At 42.3% G+C, this 24420-nt stretch overlaps 3 protein-coding genes across 3 annotated transcripts; 2 read left to right on the top strand and 1 right to left on the bottom strand.

Moving 5' to 3' along the window:
• Nucleotides 1–724: 724 nt before the first annotated feature.
• cyb561d2 (cytochrome b561 family, member D2) lies at nucleotides 725–2427 on the top strand. Its single transcript, XM_084026704.1, has 3 exons — nucleotides 725–1069; nucleotides 1153–1190; nucleotides 1385–2427. The coding sequence occupies exons 1-3, from the start codon at nucleotides 943–945 to the stop codon at nucleotides 1886–1888; spliced, it is 669 nt and encodes a 222-aa protein (XP_083882830.1). The 5' UTR covers nucleotides 725–942; the 3' UTR covers nucleotides 1889–2427.
• A 118-nt stretch (nucleotides 2428–2545) lies between these two features.
• On the bottom strand, nucleotides 2546–15869 carry rad54l2 (RAD54 like 2). The gene is made up of 22 exons (XM_084026691.1): nucleotides 15735–15869; nucleotides 13439–13640; nucleotides 12992–13298; nucleotides 12757–12893; nucleotides 12514–12654; nucleotides 12161–12393; nucleotides 11870–12052; nucleotides 11613–11746; nucleotides 11329–11525; nucleotides 10816–11158; nucleotides 10522–10699; nucleotides 10174–10383; nucleotides 9784–9902; nucleotides 9432–9550; nucleotides 9021–9120; nucleotides 8721–8926; nucleotides 7944–8113; nucleotides 7363–7559; nucleotides 6854–7038; nucleotides 6625–6714; nucleotides 6437–6529; nucleotides 2546–5927 (listed from the first exon to the last, which is right to left on the bottom strand). The coding sequence occupies exons 2-22, from the start codon at nucleotides 13587–13589 to the stop codon at nucleotides 4927–4929; spliced, it is 4494 nt and encodes a 1497-aa protein (XP_083882817.1). The 5' UTR covers nucleotides 13590–13640; nucleotides 15735–15869; the 3' UTR covers nucleotides 2546–4926.
• A 564-nt stretch (nucleotides 15870–16433) lies between these two features.
• On the top strand, nucleotides 16434–23870 carry bap1 (BRCA1 associated deubiquitinase 1). Its single transcript, XM_084034066.1, has 17 exons — nucleotides 16434–16604; nucleotides 16917–16946; nucleotides 17081–17135; nucleotides 17312–17444; nucleotides 17808–17927; nucleotides 18258–18319; nucleotides 18473–18615; nucleotides 18959–19037; nucleotides 19118–19241; nucleotides 19435–19567; nucleotides 19675–19853; nucleotides 20596–20729; nucleotides 20836–21299; nucleotides 21850–22088; nucleotides 22261–22353; nucleotides 22461–22533; nucleotides 22844–23870. Exons 1-17 carry the CDS (start codon nucleotides 16568–16570, stop codon nucleotides 22975–22977), a joined length of 2232 nt encoding a protein of 743 aa, XP_083890192.1. The 5' UTR covers nucleotides 16434–16567; the 3' UTR covers nucleotides 22978–23870.
• Nucleotides 23871–24420: the final 550 nt, after the last annotated feature.

Raw genomic sequence — 24420 nt, 5'->3', positions numbered from 1 at the left:
GTCCAAAGTTTGATGTAACCAGGAAAAAAACAGTTTTCTCTGAAAGCATATATAATGGGGAATCTTTCCTGGAGGGTTCCACGTCAGCCAGCAAGCTGGTGCTAAATTCACCAGAATAAACAGAGACCATTTCCGGGCGTTCTGATTTCAGAACAAAAGCCTAAACAAGTTTAGAAAAAAACTTACCATGTATTTATATTCAACGAGAAGTGGACTCACTGCTTCAACTCTTCCGTCAACATGTGAAAGTGTCTATGATTTATTATATTTATTGCTAAGTGGCAATGAGAGGTCTGTGTGAAGTTTAAGGAGCCCTGCAAACCCAAACAGGTGTTTTCACTTATTTTGGCTAGACCTCTGGTCAAGTTGAAGCTGATGGAGCTTTGATAGAATAATGTGATGTACCACACTTTGGAATAAGAACGACAACGGCATTACCTCTAGCTCCGTAGGAGCACAATATGAGGGACAGACCTGAGGTCTGGGGCCAAGGAGCAGTTGCCAGCGGTGCCTGGTTATTAAGTCCCCTTTTGAGTGTGGGCTACAGCAGCCTACATCCGTTTACATGTCAGAGTTTTTGTGTGTGGTGTTTGCTTTATAGTCTTTTGTGTGATGGTGGAGTGGCAAGAAAATTGCTTTATTCTGAAAATAACTAACCGGAAGTGAAGACACGGCTTGAAGTAGACGCTGGACTTGAATCGCAGAAGATATGTAACGTACCGGTATGTAAGTTATGTGATTGTGAGAAGTGACCGCCATGTGACAGGTAACTCACAGTGTAACTTGGAAAGTCGTTTATTAAACCAACAGAACTTTAGTTTCTTTTACGCGTCATCACTTCCGCTTACCGTATGTTGCTGCTGCGAGTTCACTTTAGGTGAAAACCTGCGGTACGAGTCTATCGCTGTGGAGTTACTCGAGTCCACGTACATTTCCTTTAACATGGTTTACAACAAAGAGAGCGAGCCTCGGGTCTACGGTTTTAGCAGGACGGCGTCCGCGGTGCTGAGCCACCTCATCTGCATCGTCTTCACCGCGTCCATCGCGGTTCTGTCTCGGCCGGGTTCAAGTGAGTGATCTGGTTATTCAAACACTGGCGCACACACTGGTTGGCATAGGATGTGTTCATTTGATTTGTTTGTTTTCTTTTAGGTTGGTTTTCCTGGCATCCTTTCCTCATGACACTGGCTGTAAGTGGAAAACTTTCATAATAATTACATTTTCAGCTGTAAACATAAACAAGTTAATTAAAACCCTCACATTTTAATTGTTATTGCTTAAACAGTTGCAAAAGAATCACTGGTTCCAGCTTCTCATACGAGCAATTTGAATATCAGCTGCTTTGGGAAATTGTGATGACCTTTTTATTTTCCTTCCCCACTAGTTCTCCTTCTTCATGACAGAAGCCATACTCCTTTTCTCTCCCCATGGCTCCCCCATGAGAAGGTTTTCACACAAGACAAAAGGACGTGTCCACTGGATCCTGCAGAGCCTCTGTGTGTCCTGTGCAGTCCTGGGTCTGGCAGCCATTGCTTACAACAAGCACCTGAACGCTAAACCCCACTTCACCTCGTGGCACGGCGTGCTGGGCCTGCTCACGGTGTGCGTGGTGGGGCTGCAGTCTGTGGCGGCTGCGCCTCTCATCTACCACTCTCTGGCCAAAGGCTGGTCCCTGGCCAAACTCAAACGCTACCATGCGGCGGCCGGACTCGTCACGTACCTGCTGGGCAGTGCCAGCCTGCTCCTGGGCCTCAGCTCGGCCTGGTTCGTTGCATCTGTCGGGGAGCACACCTGGTACCTGTCAGCGCTCTGCTGTGCTTTCAACGCCCTCGTCATAATGTCCCAAGTCACCAGTGCGTACATGGCTAAGAAACGGTTGCAGTCCTGAGAGAAAGACGTAGCATAGAAACTCAAAACGCTTGCTGAATATTGATGCAAGGCTCATCTTCGAGATTTCACAGAGAAGGTCACATGCAATCGGTTTGGTTCGCATGAAAGCCAAAAAGCATGAAAGCAGCTGCACGACCCATTGACGGTCTTATCCTGAAGCATTAGTGCCAAATGTGGATAATGAAATCTTTTCTTGCCTTGATATGCATGACAGGCCCATTGAGGACATGTCTTTGTATTTCATTTCTAGGAAGTTGGGTGGTGTTTAATAACCGAGTTTTTATTTGACGATTCACACTTTTGGCTTCAGTTCATGGCCAAACACTTCCAGGATAAATGAAATTCCCATCAACCTCAGCTCTACTTTGTGTTTACTGCCCTTTACCAAATGTTAGCATGTTTTTTTTGGTGGTTAGTTAAAAAATCCTGTTTCAAAGGCCTTGAGTATATGTTGAATTATTGCTTCTCAGGTTGCTTATTATCCTGCCCTTTGACTATTTATCATTGATTATTTATAAAGCCACGTATTTAAATATAAAACGATGTATCGCACCAAAGATATGTTGTGAATTAAAAGCATTTGTAAATTATTCACACTGCAATAGAAGAGTGTTTTATTGTTAAAATAACATTGATAACACAGTCATTTTCTGTTTCGATCTAGGCTGCATGTATGAAATTCTTACTGGATCAGCCATCAATGGGTCAAAGTGAACAAAAGGTTAAAAAAAACGTATTTACAAAAAATGTTTCTTCCATCATAAATAAATAAATTTCCGTCACTTACATTGAAATAAGGGAAACAACTGCCAATAAGAAGTTATAAAAAACATAAAAATGTTTAAATATTTCCATGAAACAGAGACTATACTTTTTTAAGTGCCGGCTCCACCTTCAAATCTGTGACAAACCAAGTTCCCAAGACATGCCGAAGAAAACCAGAGACATTCTTGATGATAGAAATCAAGCATCCTGAACGGGAAAAGAGCCAGTACTAAGGAAATGTAATCATTGGGAGCAAAAGGTCCCCACAACAACAATTCTACAACAAAATGTAACTTCATCAGGGAATGGTCTGTTGTCTCAGGTGATCCAGTGTTTTCTAAAAGGCTAACAACCGTTGTGTCTAGCCTACGGAGGAGAGGGGCTTTCCTAAATCTACATACCTTGAAGTGTCGTCACAACACAGAAACACAAGGCAACAGACAGCAGCAAAGACCTAAACTCCCTAAAGCGCCGCAGACCGACACACTGACAGAAGCTACTTATACTGCACTGCTTTTAAAGATGCACCTCTGAAAAGCTACCGCATAACGGCACCGTCAGTTCGTTAAGGCCACCACACTAACTGACCGGGTTCTGCCACAGTAACGTGGTATGTAGTGAAATGTTTGCCGTCTGTTTTTCATGGTCGGTGGCTACACTGACTTAAGGTTTTTATACAGGCTGTATGAAATGTTTTCTTCACTTCAGGTTATATATGTTCTCAGCGAGGTTCTGGGGGGAAATCCATATAAAATAAGGATAGTCAAAGCTACATGTAGGTTGACTGATGGTGGGGCAAACAGCAACGACGACAATAACAACAACAAAAAAAAGAGCGACAAATGAGCTAGCAACATTAAACTTTGCTTTCCTCCTCCTATTTGCTTTCACACTTGGTGCGTTTGATCACAATGCTGAACCTGCCCAACGTTTTGTGTTTTGAGTGTGACACCAACTGTCCACACTCAGCAGCTCCTCTAACAGATTTGTATAAGGGATGCACTTAGATAAATGCTAAGAATCAAGACCCCTTTGTGTTATTTAAGGCTAAAAATGAAAGAACACAGAGCGACTCCATGTCTCAGCCCCTGTGTTTTCAAAGGCTAACATGAAAGTACAATCATTTTAGTTTGAAGGGGAAAAAAAAAAAGGTAAATAAAAATGTTGAACACAAATTTGTTTCCCCAGCATCGATGAGGGAGCGTGTTTGTCGTCATGATAGTCACTGTAATGATAAACCATGTCCCTCCAACCAAACTCTACACAGTATCAACTTGCAATATAAACAATTATAACGATGCTATTTACAAAGTATCAACATGTTCAGATATAGTATTACACATAATATCCTTTCAACAGGGGATGCTACAATGTCTATCAAATTACTAACGACTAAAATATGCTCTGAAAGCCTAAGATTTCTGTTGTTAAAGGTAAGCCTCAAAAGGATATTTTTTCTAAATATATTGTCGAGTGGATTTCGACAAATAACACCACGTTCTGTAGCCACTGTGTGTCATTTACTGTGATTATGTTGCTTTCCAGTATCGTTTACTAGAAAAGGAATCTGTCCTGAATGAAAACGGGCGTGTTGGTGTTCAGCAGATGATTACGGCCGACAGGTGAAACAGGAGGTCACATTTTGGTTCGCACTGGACTGTTTCACAGCAATATTTCATGATAAGAGACAACACAAAGCAGATTTCATCACATTATTCCATCCGAATTCAGGGGAAAGAAAACTCAGCACGGTGAGGCTTTGCACCAAAGTGTAGCAGGGGAGGCTTTGCTGAGAAAGCCCCAGAAAGAACAGCTGGTCCCCCAATGACAACAGTCTGTCCTCACTGCTCTGATGCTCCAGCTGAACAAGGCTGTGATATTCAGCATACGGATTTGTTACTCTGACTTTCTCAAGTCATTAAGGGACACGTTGATTCTCTCATTTGCAGGTGAGAGAATATATATGTGTGTGTGTGTGTAATTTAGGAATGGGAATGCAGCTAATTTAACCGAGTATATGATATAAACCCTTTTTATGATTAGTCTAACAGCAAGGCTGTAACACATTAAACTTATCAGTCATTTATTTATTCACCTCTTGAATTCTGATGTGCTCACATATTCAGAATACCATTATGCATCTGACCAACAACCATGAGTTTATAGGTTAGGGTAGATACGGTTAACGGAAACGTTTTCATTCATTTAGTACATATATAAGCATTCCCATCCCTAATGTACTTTGTTCTGTATCTCCAGGACTCCTTCAGTCTACTGTCCCATCACCTCTATAACGTCATCATCAGAACTACTGCCGCCGTTCTCCGTACTCTGATGTACTTCCGGCTGGGTCAGAGCAGCCCCCAACAAGCTGGAAGTGGGATTGTTGAAATGCGAGAGGAAGCTGGATGTAGTGGAGCTAGAGTTAGGCATGGGGAATCCCCCTGACCCAGAGAGGAGAGGGCCAGGGAACATCCTCGGCTCAGACAGCAGCGACTGACTGTAGTTAAGAGGAAAGCCCGATGAAAGCAGGCCAGCCATGTTGGGATTCATCAAGTACGGAGGCAGAGAATCTGATGCCAGGGAGGAAGAGGTCGCTGCTGAGGGTGTGGACATGGTGGAAGCAGAGGAGAAACCAGTGGACGAGGAGGGGGTGGGAAGGTGTCCGTTCCCTGCGGCAGACTGTCTCAGTAGGTCCGAGCCCGCAGAGGGGAACATGGTCTGTAGGTCAGCCAGGGTTTGTCCTGGTGTCTGAAGGAATGACGAGCCACCACTACCACCCATCAGAAGTGGATGATTCATGTGACCTAGGGTCCCCAGTAGGGAGGAGGAGTTCAGACCCATGGGGGGGAAACTGAGCCCACCGGAGCCCATGGATAATCCAGGGTAACGTGATGCAGCAGAAGTACGTTTGCCTCCTATTTGTGTGTTGCCCTGGCTCTCAGTATTCCTGCGCTTGCTGCCACGCATCTCTAAAGCAGAGCTCAAGAGGTCATCGCTGAGTTGCCGACTGAGATCGCCGGTCTGGTTGTTTTGCGAACCGCCTTCATCCCCTGCTTGTGCGGCCAACATTTCTGATGGTGATGGCATTTCATTTCCCATGGCGGCGGCGGCGGCATCACCGGTGGATGAAGCGTAGCGGCTGAGCTCTCTGAGGATCTCAGTGCTCAAGGGAGAGGAGGGTCGCTGCTCCCCGTTGGGGGAGCCCTGCTGTTGATCCACAGGCGACGAACAGCCATTACTGAGGGGATGGATCAGGGAAGCTTGGGTGTCTGTGGAGGATAGAGAAATGCTCATGAAATGTCAGGAGACATATATAGTCTCTGCCTCTGAATAATTTATTCTTGGAAAAGGTCAATACTGGAAATAAGATGGGGATATCAAATATGTACATGAATGTACAAATATTATTAGAAGCTAATAACCAGCTATTCCTTATTGTGTTTCCTCCTCTAAAAACCATACTTAGGAGTTACACATATACTCCAGATTTATTATTGCACTTCCATAAAGTTGGAGGTTTGTCAAAAACAAAAATAAGAATAGTTCAAATCTTTGCAGCAGAAGTTGAGGTATCCTGACTTTAAGTACCTAGTAAGAGTCAATGGTTGTATACACCCATTTTTACAGGTTGTATATAATAAAAACCATCCCATGACAACAAGTATACTGAACTTCATCTCTAAAAGAACAACACCTGCAATGTTGTATAAGTTGTTTCGGATGGTTATAATGTAATGTTAAAATATGCAACAGGAACGACGAATAATAAAATGTGTACCTCTTGAAGCAGCAGAGCCTCCGACTGCTGACCTACTGAGCTTTCCAGATCGAATAGCAAAAATCCTTCCATCATTTGTCCTAATGTAGGTGCCTGTGGTGGAGAAGACATCAAGTAATGGACTCTGTAGCAACTGAAATGCTTTACATGAAGTGAGCAATGAGTGCGTTGTTGCAAGTACTTACTACCTTTAGAGCCTCTGATAACATGGATGCTCTCTCCGGCACTAATTCGAGCTTGAACATCTGTCGTGCTGTTGGCTCCTGGGATTACAATATCTGTAGACCCGGACAAAATGGCTGATGTTATGTCTGGTCATTACATTTCACAAGACGTACTTAACTTTGCATTCCACTGAAAGATGACATGTTAAATTAAAAACGTAAGGGTTTAAGCATTTAAAACATGATACATTACCAGTTGTGGTGACGATCCTCTGCACATAAACTCCAGCTTTCTGCAGGAAGTTGACAGGTAGGCTGCCGGCAGAACTGGAGCCAGCCATGCCCATGCCGACCTGGCGAGGCATCATGGGGATTGGGGTTGACTGGATGGGCCTGACACTTGCCACGGGCTTGTCATCTGGCCGTGCCATGGGACGCCTGAAAAATGAGGGCAGAACTCAAGAGATGCTCAAACACATAGCAGTTGCTTCTTGGAAACTGATTAGAAACAGAAGGGACCCTCACATAGAGCAACAATCTCAAATATGATATTTTTGGACATGAATTGCCAGTAAGCAAGGCAGTCATTTTGGAAGATTTTTAAGGGGATTTTGTCTAACGTTGATGCAACTGTACAGACTGTTTATATATTTGGGTGACGGGAATGTAAATCGTATAGAATATCAGGAACAGAGCTAATGGTTTACAGTGAAACAAAGCATAAGCATCTGTGAAAGCTAAAGCATGCAGTCTGATACCCACCAGCCACGTTGGTTAAATGCTGGTATGTTTGCAAGTGCCTGCTCGCTGTTGGGGTAATAGGGGGCGTACGATGTGCGAGAGTAGGGCACAGAGGCTCTTTTCTCATCCTCATAGCTCTTCTTGGCGGCTCTCTTCTCCGCCTTGGTCAGTTTAGACTCCTTCCGATCTGTCAGCAGAGACTCGTGATGAAAAGGTTGCTAAGGAGACAAATGGAAAGATGGGAAATTTAATTAAAGATTGATTGCAAGTTTGGATTCTCCATGCAAGAGGCAGGTTGATCTCCACCACAGAAAGACTTCAGATATGATCTCAGTTTTAATAGGCAAGCTGGGGAAATTAAACTGTTACTAGAATTTCTGTGATGCTCTTTCTTGTGGTTCTTTTGGTAAGCCGTCATGCATACAGAAGTTTGTGTTTTTGTACTGTTAACCTTAAGGTAAGTGAACATATAATTAAAATCACACCAGAGCATTAAAGAGTCAGAGTGGTATTTACCAGATATGAGTTTTAAGTGATCAAATACCTGAAATTAAACCTTGCAGAGTCTGGGCATATAACTTACAACCACCATACAACTGTACCTTGGTGATGAGGTGTGGGTAAAGCTGACATGCTTGGTGCATCACGCTTTCAAACTCCTCCGGGGAATCGACAGAAACTTTATCAGGTTCCTCTTCCACAAAATGCAGCAACGACTCCACTTCCTTACGAGTGAAGTTCAGCACGGGGTTCAGGTCATCAACCACACGGTCTTTAAACAAACACACAGACAACATTTTAAGAGTGGGTATAATTCACCTCGATAGTGATTGCCCACATCACATCTGCTTAAAGTTACTTTGGATATTTTGCGGTAGTGTTTCTGTGCACCAGACTGTTTAGAAAACCTCTCATTTGTCTGCAGTCCTGGCTCTGGTTCTCACGTGCCTCCACCCCAACACAAGCAGTGTTGGGAGCAGTGCAGAGCAGCAGCTGTGAGCTGTGCACGTTCACATGCACGAACAAGCTCTAGACACATGTGCCGCCAGGTCAACAGTTAAAAGGTAGGCATTATCCACTGTATCTTTAGCAGATAGTTTTTTGGCGCTATATAAATGCTTTGGATGTTGGTCCTTTACGTAGATGTTTAATGTGCTTGGAAAGTGATTTATAACAACTTAATATTTATTCAAGAATTACTAGTCAAATCGATAACTAAAATGAAGTAGCAACATGTAACTAGTAATAGCTGGTTACTTGTCTCAGTAATTAATGTACCCTGCTTCATGAGACAGACCCCTATAGCTTTAATTGGATAATAAAAATAGATGCAAATGCAATATAAATGCAGTGTCTAACATACAGTACAAATCACTTACCAGACATGCCCTGTTTGGAGACTTGTCTGTCGTAGATCTTCTTCTCCAAAGTGAAATCACAGACAAGGCGGTAAATGTAGCAGGGTTTCTTCTGACCATAGCGGTACACCCTACACACTGCCTGAGCGTCATGACACGGGTTCCAGGAGGCATCAAACACAACCACACGGTTTGCTCCAATCAGATTTACCCCCAAGCATCCAGCTCTGAAAGGAACACAGCAAATTATTGATGAAATCCCTGCCAGTATATACAGTAAGTGTGAAGAAATATTAGAAAATAGAGAGCAGAGAAGCATACCTTGTAGAAAGCAGGAAGACCCATGTTGCACTGTTTTCCGGATCATTAAACTGATTTATAAGCCGCTCTCTTTCTGATGCAGATGTACTCCCATCGAGTCCTATAGACAGACATTTCTATTAAACTCTTATTGGAGGAGTCCTTTTTCATCAAGGCAGAACAATAAAAAGACTAGAGGAATCTATAACCATCACTGTGGGGTATTCATACATTACACGGTATATAAAAAAGGGCAATCTCAAAAATATTTGTCAAATTACAAATACATTGCTTCCAAACATGTTTCCAGAGCACAGTGTAAATTTCCCAAGACAAATGATCAAATGGGAATTGGAGACAGTGATACTCAATCAAGAAAGTCCATTACAACGTCGCCGGTTTGGAAGAGAGAGCACAGATTGGCTGACTCACTGTAGTAGTTGAGATTGCGAACCCAGTTTTGGCTCTGGGTGTCAGAAGAGGCGATTCCTGTTGGCATGGGTCTCTTTGCTAAGAAGTCCTCAATGACCGTCAGGGTGGACAAACTCTGACTGGGGGTTAACAAGCACAAACAGATATGGGGTAAGAAAAGTAAATGCACTACAAACAACCAACCAAAAATCCCCACTAACACAAGTAACTTGGAAAAGAAGCAGCAATCAGAGATATAGACATCCTACAGTTCAGCTCAGAATAAATATGATTAATTAGTTGAAATGCACATCAGTCTACCTATTCTAAGCTGCTTAATAGTGGATTTGTGTTAAACATACGTTGCACTTACCTAAAGACCAAAATCTTGTCTCTTCTAGCTACACTCTCATCAATCAAATGGAAGAGCAGAATCATCTTGGCAGAGTTCTCCAGAACGCCTGTGTGGTAGTTTGACATGATGCCCTTTGCCTGAAACACGTGGAATGTGGAAGAAAAGGCTGATTAATTAAACTTCTGAAGGAACGAAACAACAACACACACATACGGACATGACAACTGAGATTACATGTTGGTATAGCAGACATATCGGCACAAAACTAAGTCATATAGTTTTCAATATTTTAAACTCACCTTGTGAGATGCTTGAAGTTTGCAGCAAAGAGGTCAAACTAAGTACCGTATTTTCGCTGTAAAACTAAGCAGTAAAGAAAACAGCTTTTCAAGGACTGTATTGACATACCCATTCATATGTGATGACTTGATTTGCTCTTTCCTGAGAGGGATTGAGTTGTGGCAGGGCGTCTTTGACCTTGCTGTCCGGCACTTTGGCTTTAAGAACGCCACAGCGGGGGTTACCAGCTGAAGTGATGTCATCTAGATCCAGGTCCTGCTCGTTGGCCTGATTCTCCTTCTGCAGGGCTTCATAGAGGACATCTGGGTGATTCCAGATCTGCAGGGATCCCGAAAGAAAGGGAGGCTTACTTGCTTAGTCAAAAATGAACCCTGATTCCTCAAAGGTATGTCTGGTTAACAGGTTGGCCCTTCAGTACCAGAGGGTTCTACCCAACAGCAAGGAAAACCACCTCACCTTGCAGCATACACAGAAGGCTTTGAGTGGGTTTAGACCAAGCCAGCCATTGTTCCCTGCTTCTCGAAAGCGTTTCATGAACTCGGAATACAGTGCCCTCTGAATGGGAGAGAGCCGCACCAACATCACATGCTCCTCCTTGGAGGGGAGCTGGTCTCGCAGCACATCATGACCTCGTCTGTAATCCAGAAAAGCACCAGAGAACATTGACAGGTGAGCATCAACAGGGCTACTATGCTTCCCCCCCCCCCCTTGATGTCCAATTTCTAAATCCAACACTGACAGAAAGTTTACCTCTGGACAAAACCTTCCAGCAGGCTGTGCAGCACATGGCTGCGGTAGCGCATCAGGCGGACATCTTGAGGTGTGCTGTCCACACACTGCCCGTTCAGAATGGGCCGCTCAAACATGTTGCTGAATTCCTGCCGTGTGCCTAAAAAGTCAGGCCTAACAAAGTCCACCATGCACCAGTATTCAGTGAGGTTGTTCTGCAACGGGTAGCCGGTGAGGACCACTCTGCGGCGGGACCGGATGTTCTTCAGAGCCTGTGATGTGCTTGCGTGGTAGTTCTTAATGCGATGACCTTCATCACATATCACCACATCTGGGCCGGGCCGTGCTATGGCCCTTTCAATAACTGAAAAGACGAGGGAAGATTGAGCAAAGGAGTATGTAAATTTAAAAAAAGACACTATAAACTTGTTTGTATTTGTTTCTCTTATCCTCATTTAAGTTTTGAAATGGCACACAGACGACTACAAGAATGTTAAGACCAATGCTTCCCTTGACCTAATGACTTTTGCTGACCTTTCATAAGTTCCTGCTGTCTGTCTTCTTCATCCAGATCAATGATGATTGGTCCTACAGGCTTCTTTGATTTCCTCTTCTTGCCCATCACAAAGCTCTTCTTCATGGACAGCAGACGGTACATCTCATAACCCATCAGCAACACGCCTCCATCTCTGGACCAGTCCTCCACAACTTTGGACCTGGCCAGCGTCGTTCTGCAGGTCACACAGTATGCGTGATTAACAGATTCAATGTTTGACAGTCGATGCTTTATCGAGTACACAACATGGCATGTTACATACTTGTGCTCATCGTTGAGAATGTAAACTTTGAATGGGCGGCCTGCGACGACTGCAGGGTCAGTGTCGGGGGAAAGGGCTTCTTGTGGTGGTAGCCAGAGGTTAAACTCTGTCAGCCAGTTTTGAAGTGTGTTCACCTTTACAAAAGGAAACAAAGATATTGGAGGTTAATTTCATCAAACTTAGAAAGTAATTTCAGGGGAAATGAAGGTTCACGCTACATAATTTCTTCTAACACAGTACAAACTTTGATTACTCACGGGAACAATGGCCAACACAGTGTGAGCCTCAGTATTCCTCAGTAGGATGTCAGTGAAGGAAATGACCTGCAGCGTCTTGCCCAACCCCATGCTGTGAGCGAGGATGCAGCCAAAGCCACTGCTGGTCTTATATCGCTCCAGAGACTCAATGAGGTTATCGTAGAGAAATCGGATTCCCCCGATCTTAGAAACGAGGAGACAGATGTTTGAGAAACAAAGCTGGAATGTGGGTTTGTGTTACTGAGCCTTTATGTCTTCACGGTTCGAGAGATAACAAGATGTTGAGCATACCTGGTGAGGTTTGACAGCCTTAGCCAGCTGTGGAGCAAGGTAAATGTCTTTCTCCTCTGCAGGATGACTGATATTAACCAGCACTCGACCCTGGGCGTCAGGCAGATTCATAGCATCGTTGATGTGTGCCCCGCTGCTCTCCTCTGAGGCGGCACTGCCATCAGCATCCTCATCTGCCGATTCGCTGCTTATCTGCAGGGCATCCTCGTCCCCAGAACTGAGCTCAATTATATCTACGTCATCATAGCAGAAATCAACACAGTGTGAGAACTTGCTTGATTCTCACATTGTCTGGCATCACTTGAGAGGGGGAAAAAAAGCATGGTTTCACAGAAGCATCATATATATCTCACCATCTGTAATGGCAAGCGCAGGCAGCATGGGTTCCATGTTTTCCTCATCATCGCCACTGCTGTCCAGACAGATCACATCCTGCTTGCTCAGGAGAGCAGGGACCAAGTGAGACACTTCTCCTAAAATTGAAGCAGTGTCGACTAGAGAAGAGATGGGATGGTATTAGGATAGAAAGTACCCAAAAGAAATGTCAAACTTGAATGAAACAGAAGGTGGAGCTTCACTAATAGAGGCACAGTCACCTAGCTGTGAGTCTGGCACAGTTGAGGCTGGTATAGGGAAGTCCTTCCTCTGCTGTTCCAGACGCTTCCTCCTGTCCATCTCCTCCTGTTGGGCAGCCTTGGTCCCAGCCTCCAGCTGATCCTCTTTGAGCAGCTTTCTGTTAGCATAAAGAAAAAGTTCAGTTTACAAACGTACAGCATATATTTAAGTATATTATGCAGTATACCCAAGTATGTAAATAACAGATGAATGCACCTGATATTCTTCCTCATGTGTGTAGTCTTAGAAACCTTGGAAGGTTTGGGGCATTTTGAAGACTTAGATTTGGATAATTTTGAGGTTTTATGTTTCTTTGATTTGCTGGAAGGTAGCTTGCTCTGGCTTGAGTTTTCCGGGCTGGTTGGAGGCTGAGAGCGAGAGGCAGGTCTGGAGGGAGTCCTGGAGGATGGGCGGGAGGGAGGCTGAGACGGAGGCTCTGGTGATGGTTCTCTGGAGGTAGCTGAAGTGGACTCCCTGCCATCCTGAAGCGTTTCTGTCCTGCTTTGGGCACTCTCGGGTCGTTCTTGAGAGAGACAAGAGACAGCAATTTAAGTTGATTGTCTTCAAAGACAAAAAAAAAAGACATTGGTGCTTGTTGACTAAACCATCATCTGTACATGCATTAGAGTTAAAAGAGGCACAAGAAGCTCAAATGTCACTCACCAACACTATCATCTTCATCATCGCCATCATTTTCATCCTCATCTTCCTCCATGTCGTCATTGTCCTCCTCCTCTTCTTCATTTTCCAAATATTCCTCTTCACTGTTGAGGCTGGGCTCCAGGTCACTTTCTGAAATCGCCTCTTCAGACATGGCGTCTTACAAGGCTCTCAAAGTATTACCTACACACCGTCATCAGGAGCCCTAAGATAATAAAAGACATGTCATCTGAAAAGAACAAAGGTAAACCAGTGATCAACCAACGAATGTATGTTGATTTATAATTAACGAGTTAATACGTTTCCAGATTTTTCTTCTTTTTTTTTTTTAATAAAATGTTCTGGTTATTTATTTCTTTTTTTTGCCTTTCTGCCTTTATTGTGATAGAACGGTGTGAGAGTGAAAGGGGAGAAAGCGATGGGGATGACATGCAGAAAAGGCCGCTGGTCCGATTCAAACCAGGGGCACCAACTCTACCACTGAGCTTATCCAGTGTCCCAAGTTTGCAGATTTTAAATGTAAATCTGATTGATCCGTGACGCGAGAACCCTCTTGGGCTGTTAGACCTTAAACATGCCAGATACATGATCTGGGGCCAGTCAATTGGGAGCTTAGTTTGACATCAGACATCTTGTGAAGATGTGACATCTAGAGTGATTATTTGGCCCTCAATCAATTAAGGGCCATAATCTTTGAATGAATTATTGCGCTATGAGAAGCTCAATTAAGAGTGGATTACAGTTGAGGAAAAGTCTGCAGAGGATGCACAGCAAAGGATGTACTTCCTGCAGCAGCTGAAGAAGTTCAACCTGCCAAAGGCTACGATGGTGCACTTCTACACCTCCATCATAGAGTGAGTCCATCCTCACCTCCTCCATCATAAGCTGCTGCTACCGTCAAAGACAGGAGCAGACTGCAGCGTATCTTCTGCTGTGCCTGAAAGGTGATCGGCTGCAACCTGCCGTCCCTCCAGTACCTACACACCTCCAGGACACTGAGGCGTGCAGGGAAGATCATGTTCGACCCCTCCCCCCCCCGGACATAAACTCTTTGTAAAACACCCCTCCGGCAAGAGGTTGGGATCTGTCAAGACCAAAACCTCACGCCACAAAAACAGCTTCTTCCCGTCTGCAACTGGCCTCATCAGCAACGGACGAACCCCCACTGACACGCACACTACCCCTCTTATTTTTTTATTTTACTTAATGTTCCTGGCTGCAGTACTTGCTTTATCGTTTACTGTTTGTAAATGTGTTGCACGCTGATATGTGAAAACATATTTGGCAATAAACTCCGTTCTGATTCTGCTTTCCCAATGTGCTATTGATGTGTGTTTCCCCTTTAACTTAAACTTGTTCCTAACCCCACATGTAAAAGGTCGCCATCAATTGCAACTCAGATCTTGATAATGTTCATAAGGGATTATATCTCAAAATATGGATAGACCTACTGCCCCTGAGTCCATTTTAAATAGGCAAGAATATACAGAAAAGCAAATAATGGCAATATTGCAAATACTAGATGGGAAATCCGCCTATATTTTTAAATTTGGTGAGGTTACAGTTGCTGACCTAATGTCTTACAGTAAAACACTTTAAAACGTCTGGTTTACTTTGAAGTCAGTCCCTTCTGTGGTCTACTAAAAGTAGGCTGCTATTCTAAAGGCTGCTAAAGCCTTTATACGATTTGTTTACAACAGTATGTACATATCCAACACTGAATGTCGGCGGTCCACGGTAGAGAAAGAACTGCATATCATCGGTGCGGAACATAATGTTTTAAATGCAATGGTACATATGACGTGAAACATGGGAGGGATTTCACGCGACGATTGAGGCAGCTAGCAAATAGCATCACGCTACCTCTGCAGCGTATTATAGTGTTATTGTTAAAATACGTTATTAAATCAAGCAGCGGTCAGTTGGCTTAACGAGCGAGCGTTATACCCGACTGGCTGCAAATGAATGCTATCGTTTCTCAGGCTGAAGCAGCAGACCCACATGCTAGCTAATTAACGTTACAAACAATGAACGCAAATTCAAACGCTGAAAGCACGCCGTGGTTGGTACTATTGAATGCCCATCAAGTGGCAGCAAAAACATGGTGGCTGGCTGTATCTTGGGCTGAAAGAAAGGCAGAACCGACTGCTGTGTGGGCTGTGGTAGCCAGATAACAATCATATTGTTTAGGTGTGACGTTCACGTTGCTAATGCTAGCCTGAATTACAACAACGCTAAGGCGTCGCTTAGGTAAGACGAGCAAGTTGGACTCAAACACCGGGCCGTTGTTGGTTCTTACCTCGTATGCAGTTTTCACTGTACTCTTCAAGAAACCTCGCAGCGAATGCAACGACCGACCAATTTAGCACTTTAGCTGTGTAAATTTAACCGATAACTGCTAATTTCCAATTTTTCCAGTGTGACCATGAATGCCTTCCCCCATAGAAGTCTCCCACTACGGTTCCGGGAGTGAGAAATAAACCAACTCTTACTGTTTGCAACACGTCAAGTCTGAATAACATTTCGCTTATTTTATTAAACTTTATTAAACTTCCTCCCTCCAGTCAATATTCCCTTTAATCATATAACGTTGCATTCATACAAAATATGACCGTGTGTATGAATGCAATTGAATATCCTCCAATTCATTTGTTTTTTCGGAAGGCATGTTCACAAAGTAACATCGAGCAGTTTTGGAAAAAAGTCGTGATTTCGTGGCCGACAAATATTATATTATATTTACGCCAAGGTTGACCTTATCTTTAACATGATTTGTATATCACCCTCACTATTGTTTGGAATATTCTGGGTACTTATTGAGGTATATGTTATCATTTACCAAAAAGTACACATAATAAACAAAACTGCGTCATGATTGATGAAGCGATTAATATATATTTTTGATCTTAGTCCTGACTACAGGAAGTTGAGGGAGGACGTGTTTTTGCGACCCCCCGTCGTTCCTTGATGACGTAGTTTGTAGGCGGCCAATTCTGTCTATTGTGTTTATCTTGAGCTCTCCATAGTTGTCTCGTGAATGGATATAGGATTGTTGTTTGAGATTATTACCCCTCTTTCGGACATGGACTGGAACACATTTTAAATATAAGTCAGCGGTGCACAAATGCGAAAATGAACAAAGGGTGGCTGGAGCTCGAGAGTGATCCAGGTAAGACATTTCGACAGACAAAACAGCTAACTAATGTTAGCTTCCACATATAGCCAGATGGACAGTTTAGCTTCTTAAGCAGCTTTCTTTATTACTCGTAGAAAACAACTTAATTTCAGTGCAACATTTAAACACCGTTAAGCATGATATGTTTGTGAGGGTTCATGTGTTGTGTTTGTGGAGCGAGTAACTATAGGCGAAATATGAGGAGTAACGTTATTAACAGAAATAATAACGTTACAATCGTTTTTCGTTAGTTTTCTGACGTGTTATATGATATTGAACCCTAAATCAAACTTTTAACATTTTCAGGACTCTTCACATTGCTGGTTGAAGATTTTGGTAAGTACCTCATAAACAGTAGCTACATTTCTTACAGTGCTACACTGTGAATATTTCACATTTACATGTCTGAGTTGGAGTGCCGGGGCTAATAAAGACAACTAAAGTATTGTGTGTGTGTGTGTGTTCTGTAGGTATCAAAGGCGTGCAGGTAGAGGAAATCTACGATCTTCAAAGCAAGTGTCAAAGGTATGTAACTTGTAACCAATGCAATTCTGTTGAGCAATAATTGCAAGTAAATCAGTCATCTGTCAGATATGTCAGGTAGCGAAATCCAAGGTCTGAATGCAAACAGTGTTTCTTTTCCTACACCTTGTTCGACTGTATGAAGCAACAATATGTGAAAAGTGTTGTCTTTTTATTAGTCCCGTCTATGGCTTCATCTTCCTGTTCAAGTGGATTGAGGAACGTCGATCCAGGAGGAAAGTTAACACTTTGGTGGATGAGACTTCTGTCATTGACGAGGAAATTGTAAATGATATGTTCTTTGCTCATCAGGTAAGTGTTTATTTGATCATCATAGATGTCGGCAGTTATTGTAATGATTGCTATGATGTTAAGTCTTTTGATTAGTGAACACCAGACGTGTGATTGAAGTTTTATAGCCATTTAATTTAATAAATTATATGAAATTTTGACAAGGAAGCAAATTTGCAGTTGTAACCAGTAGATTTGTTTTGTTTTCACACAATATCATATTTTTTGCAAAAGGTGAGGTGTACAATAATGCCTAAAATAAAATGGAAAACTTTAGAAAAGGTTCTGTTGATGAAAGACCATCAATCATTTCAGTGCAGATATCCTAATTGATTAAATGCTTATTCTAACGTTGACTGTTTATGATGTCATTTTTGAATGTAGCTGATACCAAATTCATGTGCCACCCACGCGTTGTTGAGTGTGCTGCTGAACTGCAGTGGCGTTGAGCTCGGCACCACGCTTAGTCGCATGAAAGCTTTCACGAAGGGCTTTAGTCCAGAGGTAAGATGTTTCTCACACTCACTTATGTATCTCTGTTGTTTTTGTGTAATTTAACAGTGTGTTTTATGTTCATAATTTCTTATTTGAAAATCAGATTTGTTTATGCTTTGGCTGTTACAGTCTATGAGGTAATAGTAAGTTGACAAAAAATATACAGGTACTGGCCTGGGTGGGGGTAATCAGAATATATGATTTGCACGCATACAATGGTAAGATTTCTCTCTCTCTCTCTCTCTCTCTCTCTCTGTCTGTCTCTCTCTCTCTCCCTCTCCCTCCTTCATCCTCCTCCATTATCATGTTTAACGTGTTTAATCTTTCTGTATTTTTCAGAGTAAAGGTTATGCAATAGGAAATGCCCCAGAGCTTGCCAGAGCACATAACAGCCACGCCAGGTAGGTGACAGCCAGTAGTTCCTTTTTAAAATATTCCAGTTTCTCTGATTCTATGAAAGAACGTCTGATGTGATGGGTCAACCACACTGTGGGAGATGTCAGGCCTTATACATTCATTAGTTTCTTAAGCTCTCTTTCTGTGTTTCTATGGAGACCGGAGCCCAGGCATCTGCCGGAGAAACAGAATGGGATCAGTGCAGTGCGGACTATGGAGGCCTTCCACTTTGTGAGCTATGTACCTATCAAAGACCGCCTCTTTGAGCTTGATGGACTCAAGGCTTACCCCATTGACCATGGTATGAGTACACACTGACAAAGAAATACAGAGTTCTCTGCTTGTCTCACTGATTTGTCGTATGTTAGCTGCTGTGGAACCACTAAAAGTTATCTTTACAGGTAACCATTAGTTGACAATTTCTTTGTATTGAGTTCAGAAGTTTATTTCTGATTTTAATTGTTGTACTTTGTCATTATTTATATCTGTTTTTAGTCAAATGTGTAGCCTGAAATCATCCTGTTGCTATGATTCCTTGTTATGACACATTTGCTATGAATTGCATTAATTCATTTAGTGTTTTGCTAACCGCTTCTAGTTTGGAAATTGCTGCTAAAATAAAGTATAATATTTCACTCTATCAGGGCCCTGGGGAGAGGAGGAGGAATGGACCGATAAAGCTCGGCGAGTTATCATGGAGAGGATCGGACTGGCCACTGCTGGGTGAGTCTTGATCCAGTTAGTTCAAGCAGTCATAGTTCACCTCCTTCTTCCTCTCATCCTGCTGCTCCGCCCTTTTTCAGTGAGCCATACCATGACATTCGCTTCAACCTGATGGCAGTGGTGCCTGACCGCAGGATGAAGTACGAGTCCAAACTGGAAATTCTAAAGAGGAATCGACAGACTGTTTTGGAGGGTCTACAGAAGGTCAGGAACTACTAGAATACCAGTTGGTGTCTTAATGAATTATTCCTTATAATGGTGTTTGTTAAACTATTTTGTAGTATGTCCAAGTAGAAGTTTGTAAAGGAAATGCAATGGGATGCAATTTAGCCAAGCACAATTTCCTCATTCATGTCTACTGACATTGTTGATCTTTTGTATGTTGTTATGTCTTCAGATGATCCGACTCACTCAGCCTGAGCTCGTCCATGACAAGAAGCAGCAGGAGTCTTCCTCCCCTGATGATAGCACTGCTGCAATCAAGAAAGAGGCAGATGTGGAGCCAGTTACATCCCAGCGGGCTGATCCAGGTACTTAAGTGGACTTTATTTTCCCAATCTTTGTTAAAATACATCTGGCAAATTGTGTAGGGGATGATCATAAACATTGAACTGAAATGCAGTGACTCTCATTTTAGATTCAGTGGATGAGTCAGGAGTTCAGTCTAAGGATGCCCCCTCAGGAAACACTAAGGTCATGGGCAAACCACTGGTCCCAGCAGGAGGAGGTCCCCAGCAAGTCACTAGTCCCAACCCAGTCGTTCAGCGGCTGCCTGCCTTCCTGGACAACCACAACTATGCCAAATCTCCACTGCAGGTAAGAAGCGAAGTGCAGTGTTTAGGTCCTAGCTCAGAGAGGTCTTTTCATCCGGTGTATGTATTCTGCCCTTTCTTCACCAACTGTGGCCTCAAAAGATCTTTGTTAGAGGCTTTGGTTGTATTTTACAATAAGGGGTGTATTCAGGGCTGCAAGTAATGTAATCATGAGTTATTTTTTCCAATTATAAAATTAATAATTTGCTTCATGAGATGTTTTCCAGAGCCAAAAGACAAAGACTATATTTACTCTTATGAACACCAAATAAAGGCAGCAAACCATCACATTTGAGAAGAAAGCAAAGTTGTTGATTATGTTTAGTCAGTTATTAAAGTTGTTGCATATTCCTTTTTTCTTGAGTTGATAATTATGTTTACATAATTTATTTCAGAAGGGATATTGCAAATGAACCAACCGCATAAACCAACATCAACCAATGTACTTACATAATTCTTACTAAATGCCAGATTTTATATACAGCAGAGAACCACCCTCATCTTTTTGCGAGTAGATGCGGGTGTTTCATTGTGTTATTTGTCTCTCTTATGCTTAGATTAGAGGTATTGAATCCTTCAGTTAGGTGGCACTATTCAGAAAATGCAAATGAGTGTGCTATTAACTAAAATCCCCTTTTGATTTTTCATGTTCTTTCTCTGTTGTTGTTGTTCTCCCATTTAAAGTCATGTTGCGTTTACATAAAAAAGATTATGTGAAGGTTTATTTCAGATTTTCTGATCAACAGGAAGAAGAAGATCTTGCTGCTGGAGTCGGTCGCTCTCGAGTGACAGCGCCTCCCAAACCGCCATACTCCGACGATGAAGATGATTATGAGGATGATGAAGAGGAAGTAACCGGTTCTGCCAGCACATCCAGCAGGTTCGCAATATCATGTGTTTTAGGTATAATTTATTTCTATGTTTGTGTTTATGAACTGACTGAAGGAAGCTAATGGATCATGTTGCCCTTTACAATTTGCTTCTAGGTTTAGACGGAAGGCAAGTCTGCGATCCCGACCAGTAAGGACAGGGACTGGAATGGAGAGCCAGATTGCCCTCACTGTATTGGCTGAGAAACTGAAGAAGGAGGCCCAAAGGAAAGATGCCCTAAACACACCCCTTTCTGTACGCACAGAAGGGCGCACAGGAGGCATTTGCATCACATCAGCTTCACAGCCTTCCCCCACACCCAGCAACGAAAGCACTGACACGGCCTCTGAGATTGGCAGCGCCTTCAATTCCCCGCTACGTTCACCCGCCCGCTCCCAGGCTGCCACGCGCCCATCCAGTCCAGTTGCATCCCATCTGTCTCGTGTGCTGTTTGGAGAAGATGAGATGCTGAGGCTAGACTCCAGACATAACCGCGCTGTAAGAGAACTGGGTCCCTCTGTCAGCGCTGCCATGTTACACCTGCAGGAGGATGGAGTCATCTATGCTCTCCCTCCATCTGGTGAGTACACGCGATTGTTGCTATCAGTGTTATTTACAGAGATGGTTTAAAAGTCTCTGCTGAAGTAAGCTTTTCAGTCCATTAGGGACAAACTAATCTGACTTTTTCAGTCCCGATAGCGATACCTGGGCTTTGGGCGGATACCGTGTAATGATCCAATACCGGCGTTTCATTAATAAACTGTGGAGCTGAATGTGTGGAATGTGTAAGGCGACATCAGTATTGACTTAAACATTGTTTTCCTAACTTTGTAAAACAAAAAATAACATCAATACGTAAACAATAAATGTACAGAGTTGTTATTGATTAGAATAATGGTGTCCCATATGATGCAGTATCAGACCAATATGAGTATTGGTATCTGTGCATCTCCTAAGTCCATCACTTTATATTTGCAGTACAGTCAGAGCGTATTAACAATGTTATTATCCATCCTTTCAGAGCGTTAACAGTACCTTTTAATGAGAATGTCACACTATTTTTAGGAATGGATTGTCTGCATCTCGCTGATTTTGATAGATTGTTTCTTTATCTCGTATCTGCACGGTAGACTTGGCTGCTGATGGCACAAAGCGGCCTTGCACTCCTGAGAAGATAAAAGACAAAGAGAAAGCAGACCTTTCAGCAGGAGAGAAGGAAGGCATGAATGAGGGAGATGAAGGGCCGTCTGTGGATGTTAAACAGGAGGAGAGCAAAGATGGAGCAGAGGTGAGGCCTAGCAAGGAAAAGCCCAACCCTGCAGAAACTACTGCAGACAGCAAGCCTCCTGGGGACAAGTACTCTCCCAAAGTAAGTGAGAATTTCCTAGTTTTAATTAGCCTGCCAATATTTTTTTTTATTTTACATTGCTGTCACATTGTTTGCTTGAACCTCCAATTAGGGAGCTGTTTCTAAAAGTGTAAACTGTAAATATATAAGAAACGACAAACGCACAGAGCTGTTAATCGTCTTTCTCTTGCAGGAGCTGCTTGCACTGCTCAAGTGTGTGGAAGCCGACATTGCCAATTATGAGGTGTATCTAAAGGAGGAAGTAGAAAAGAGAAAGAAATACAAAGTAGGTTTGGTTTACCTGGAAACAATCCAGTATCATCGATGAGTGAGATGTTGTTTTTATTGACTTTTAATCAAAATATTAACCATAACCCTTTTTAATTTGATCAGATTGATGATCAGAGGAGGACCCATAATTATGATGAGTTCATCTGCACCTTTATATCGATGCTGGCCCAAGAAGGTAAATCTAATCATCTTGAGGGCTTCTTTGCTTTTCTTTCCACCAATCACTGTTCCTTTATCATTTTTTTCTACCCAACTTTTTTATTTAAGGTTTGGAGTCATACATCTGAAATATATTTAGGGCCACATATGTACTCTTAACACAAATTACCAATTACCAATTAACATGTATGACGTTACTACATGCACATTCATGTCCCTCCAAAAAAGAAGACAAAAGTTCATTACATGCTAAAAATCCGTTGTTTTGTTGTTGTTATTATAATGTCTTTGCTCCTGCATTCATTCTAACTGGATATCTTCTTCAGGCATGTTGGCCAGTCTTGTGGAGCAAAACATTTCCGTGCGACGCCGGCAGGGAGTGAGTATTGGCCGCTTGCACAAACAGAGGAAGCCCGATCGCAGGAAACGCTCCCGACCGTACAAAGCTAAGCGCCAGTAATTTCAAAACATTTGTAACGTGGGTAAGAAAACGAGCACCGAGCAATCATCCGAGGAGATGAAATTGACGCAATCCTAAAACTCTCTGATAAAGGCAGTCTAGTGTTGTATTTTAGGGCCTCCTCTCCTTCATGAAAACGACAATGTGTTTGGTCAGTTCATTTATGTATATATATGTACTACCATTTTAGTCTCAATGTAAAAAAACAAAACAATTATTGTGCCACTGCTATTGACGGTTTGTAAATATGGAAAAAAGGCATGTGCACAATGGTGCATCTGAACGCTTTTTTTATCCTACAAGGTATTCATTGTTATGGAAAGATCTTCTCTACAGTCTTATGGTCAGTTTAGTAAGTCCCTTAATATTCAATTTGGTAACAATAAGTCGATATTTCCTCAACTGTATCCCTTACCTTATGTTTTTATGGTGCCAATGAGATATTGAATGTGAATGATAAAAAAAAAAAGGCCACGTTTTATTCCTCCATAGCATTTCAGTTATAATCTCTTTACCGTTGGTAATTCACTATGTAACATAAAACACCTTTTACTTCACATTCTTCATGGACATTTTTATAAACTAAACACGTCATGATTCATCAAGGTTTTTTTTTTATTCATTGGAATGTTTTTCAAGCAAATGTCTCTTGATGTGTATGAATATCTCTTGAGGTGCCGCAAAAATGGATTTGAAATGAAAAAACATGTTCTTGTGTTATTTTTGTACCTGACATGGATCTCGAAGTGAGTAAATATTAAGTTGGATGTGTGCACTTGTTTGTTTTTTGTACATATGTATCTGTTAATTGGCTCACCTGTACACTGAGTTTCATGTTCTTTGTGCTTGCCAATTCATTCTACAATAAAGTCAATCAAAATGTCTTGCTATCATCTAGAGTTCTCTCTGTTTTATGTGATAATGATTGATGGAATGGTTTATGCAGCATTACAGCGTTTAAGTATAGTACAACAACACATTCACAACTGTTTGTTACAACTCTTAGTGGGTTTATTCGATCTGAGGAAGTGTTTTATTGTAGTGACAGTTGGTGCACACTAGGGAGAGCAATCACTAATGTGATGAGCGGGGCCATCTCAGAATCATCTCCTTTACTATGCTTTAAAAAGAGACATTCACCGCAAAATACACTTTGGATTTTCTGCAAAATGATTGTGTTGTGGCACCATGGCTGTGATGTACATGTGTTTTTACGTGCATATGTAGTATTCTGAATGTTTTTGTACTGGTATTTTTACATTCCTCATAATAATCGCAGTCATCTACAACAGGGTCCTGAAAATACTTGTGAAATACTGAAGAACAGCAGTTTTTTTTCTCTCTGAATGAAATAACACATAATTTGCTGATTATTTTCACATTATCCAAACTGAATGCTTCAGCATACCAAGAGATGTTAGACAATGCTCCCAACTTTGTGAA

Source organism: Eutrigla gurnardus, assembly GCF_963514095.1.
Source record: "Eutrigla gurnardus genome assembly, chromosome: 2".
Classification (NCBI taxonomy): domain Eukaryota; kingdom Metazoa; phylum Chordata; class Actinopteri; order Perciformes; family Triglidae; genus Eutrigla; species Eutrigla gurnardus.
Note: the sequence above shows the minus strand (reverse complement) of the source record. Positions and strands in the feature narration are given on the sequence as shown.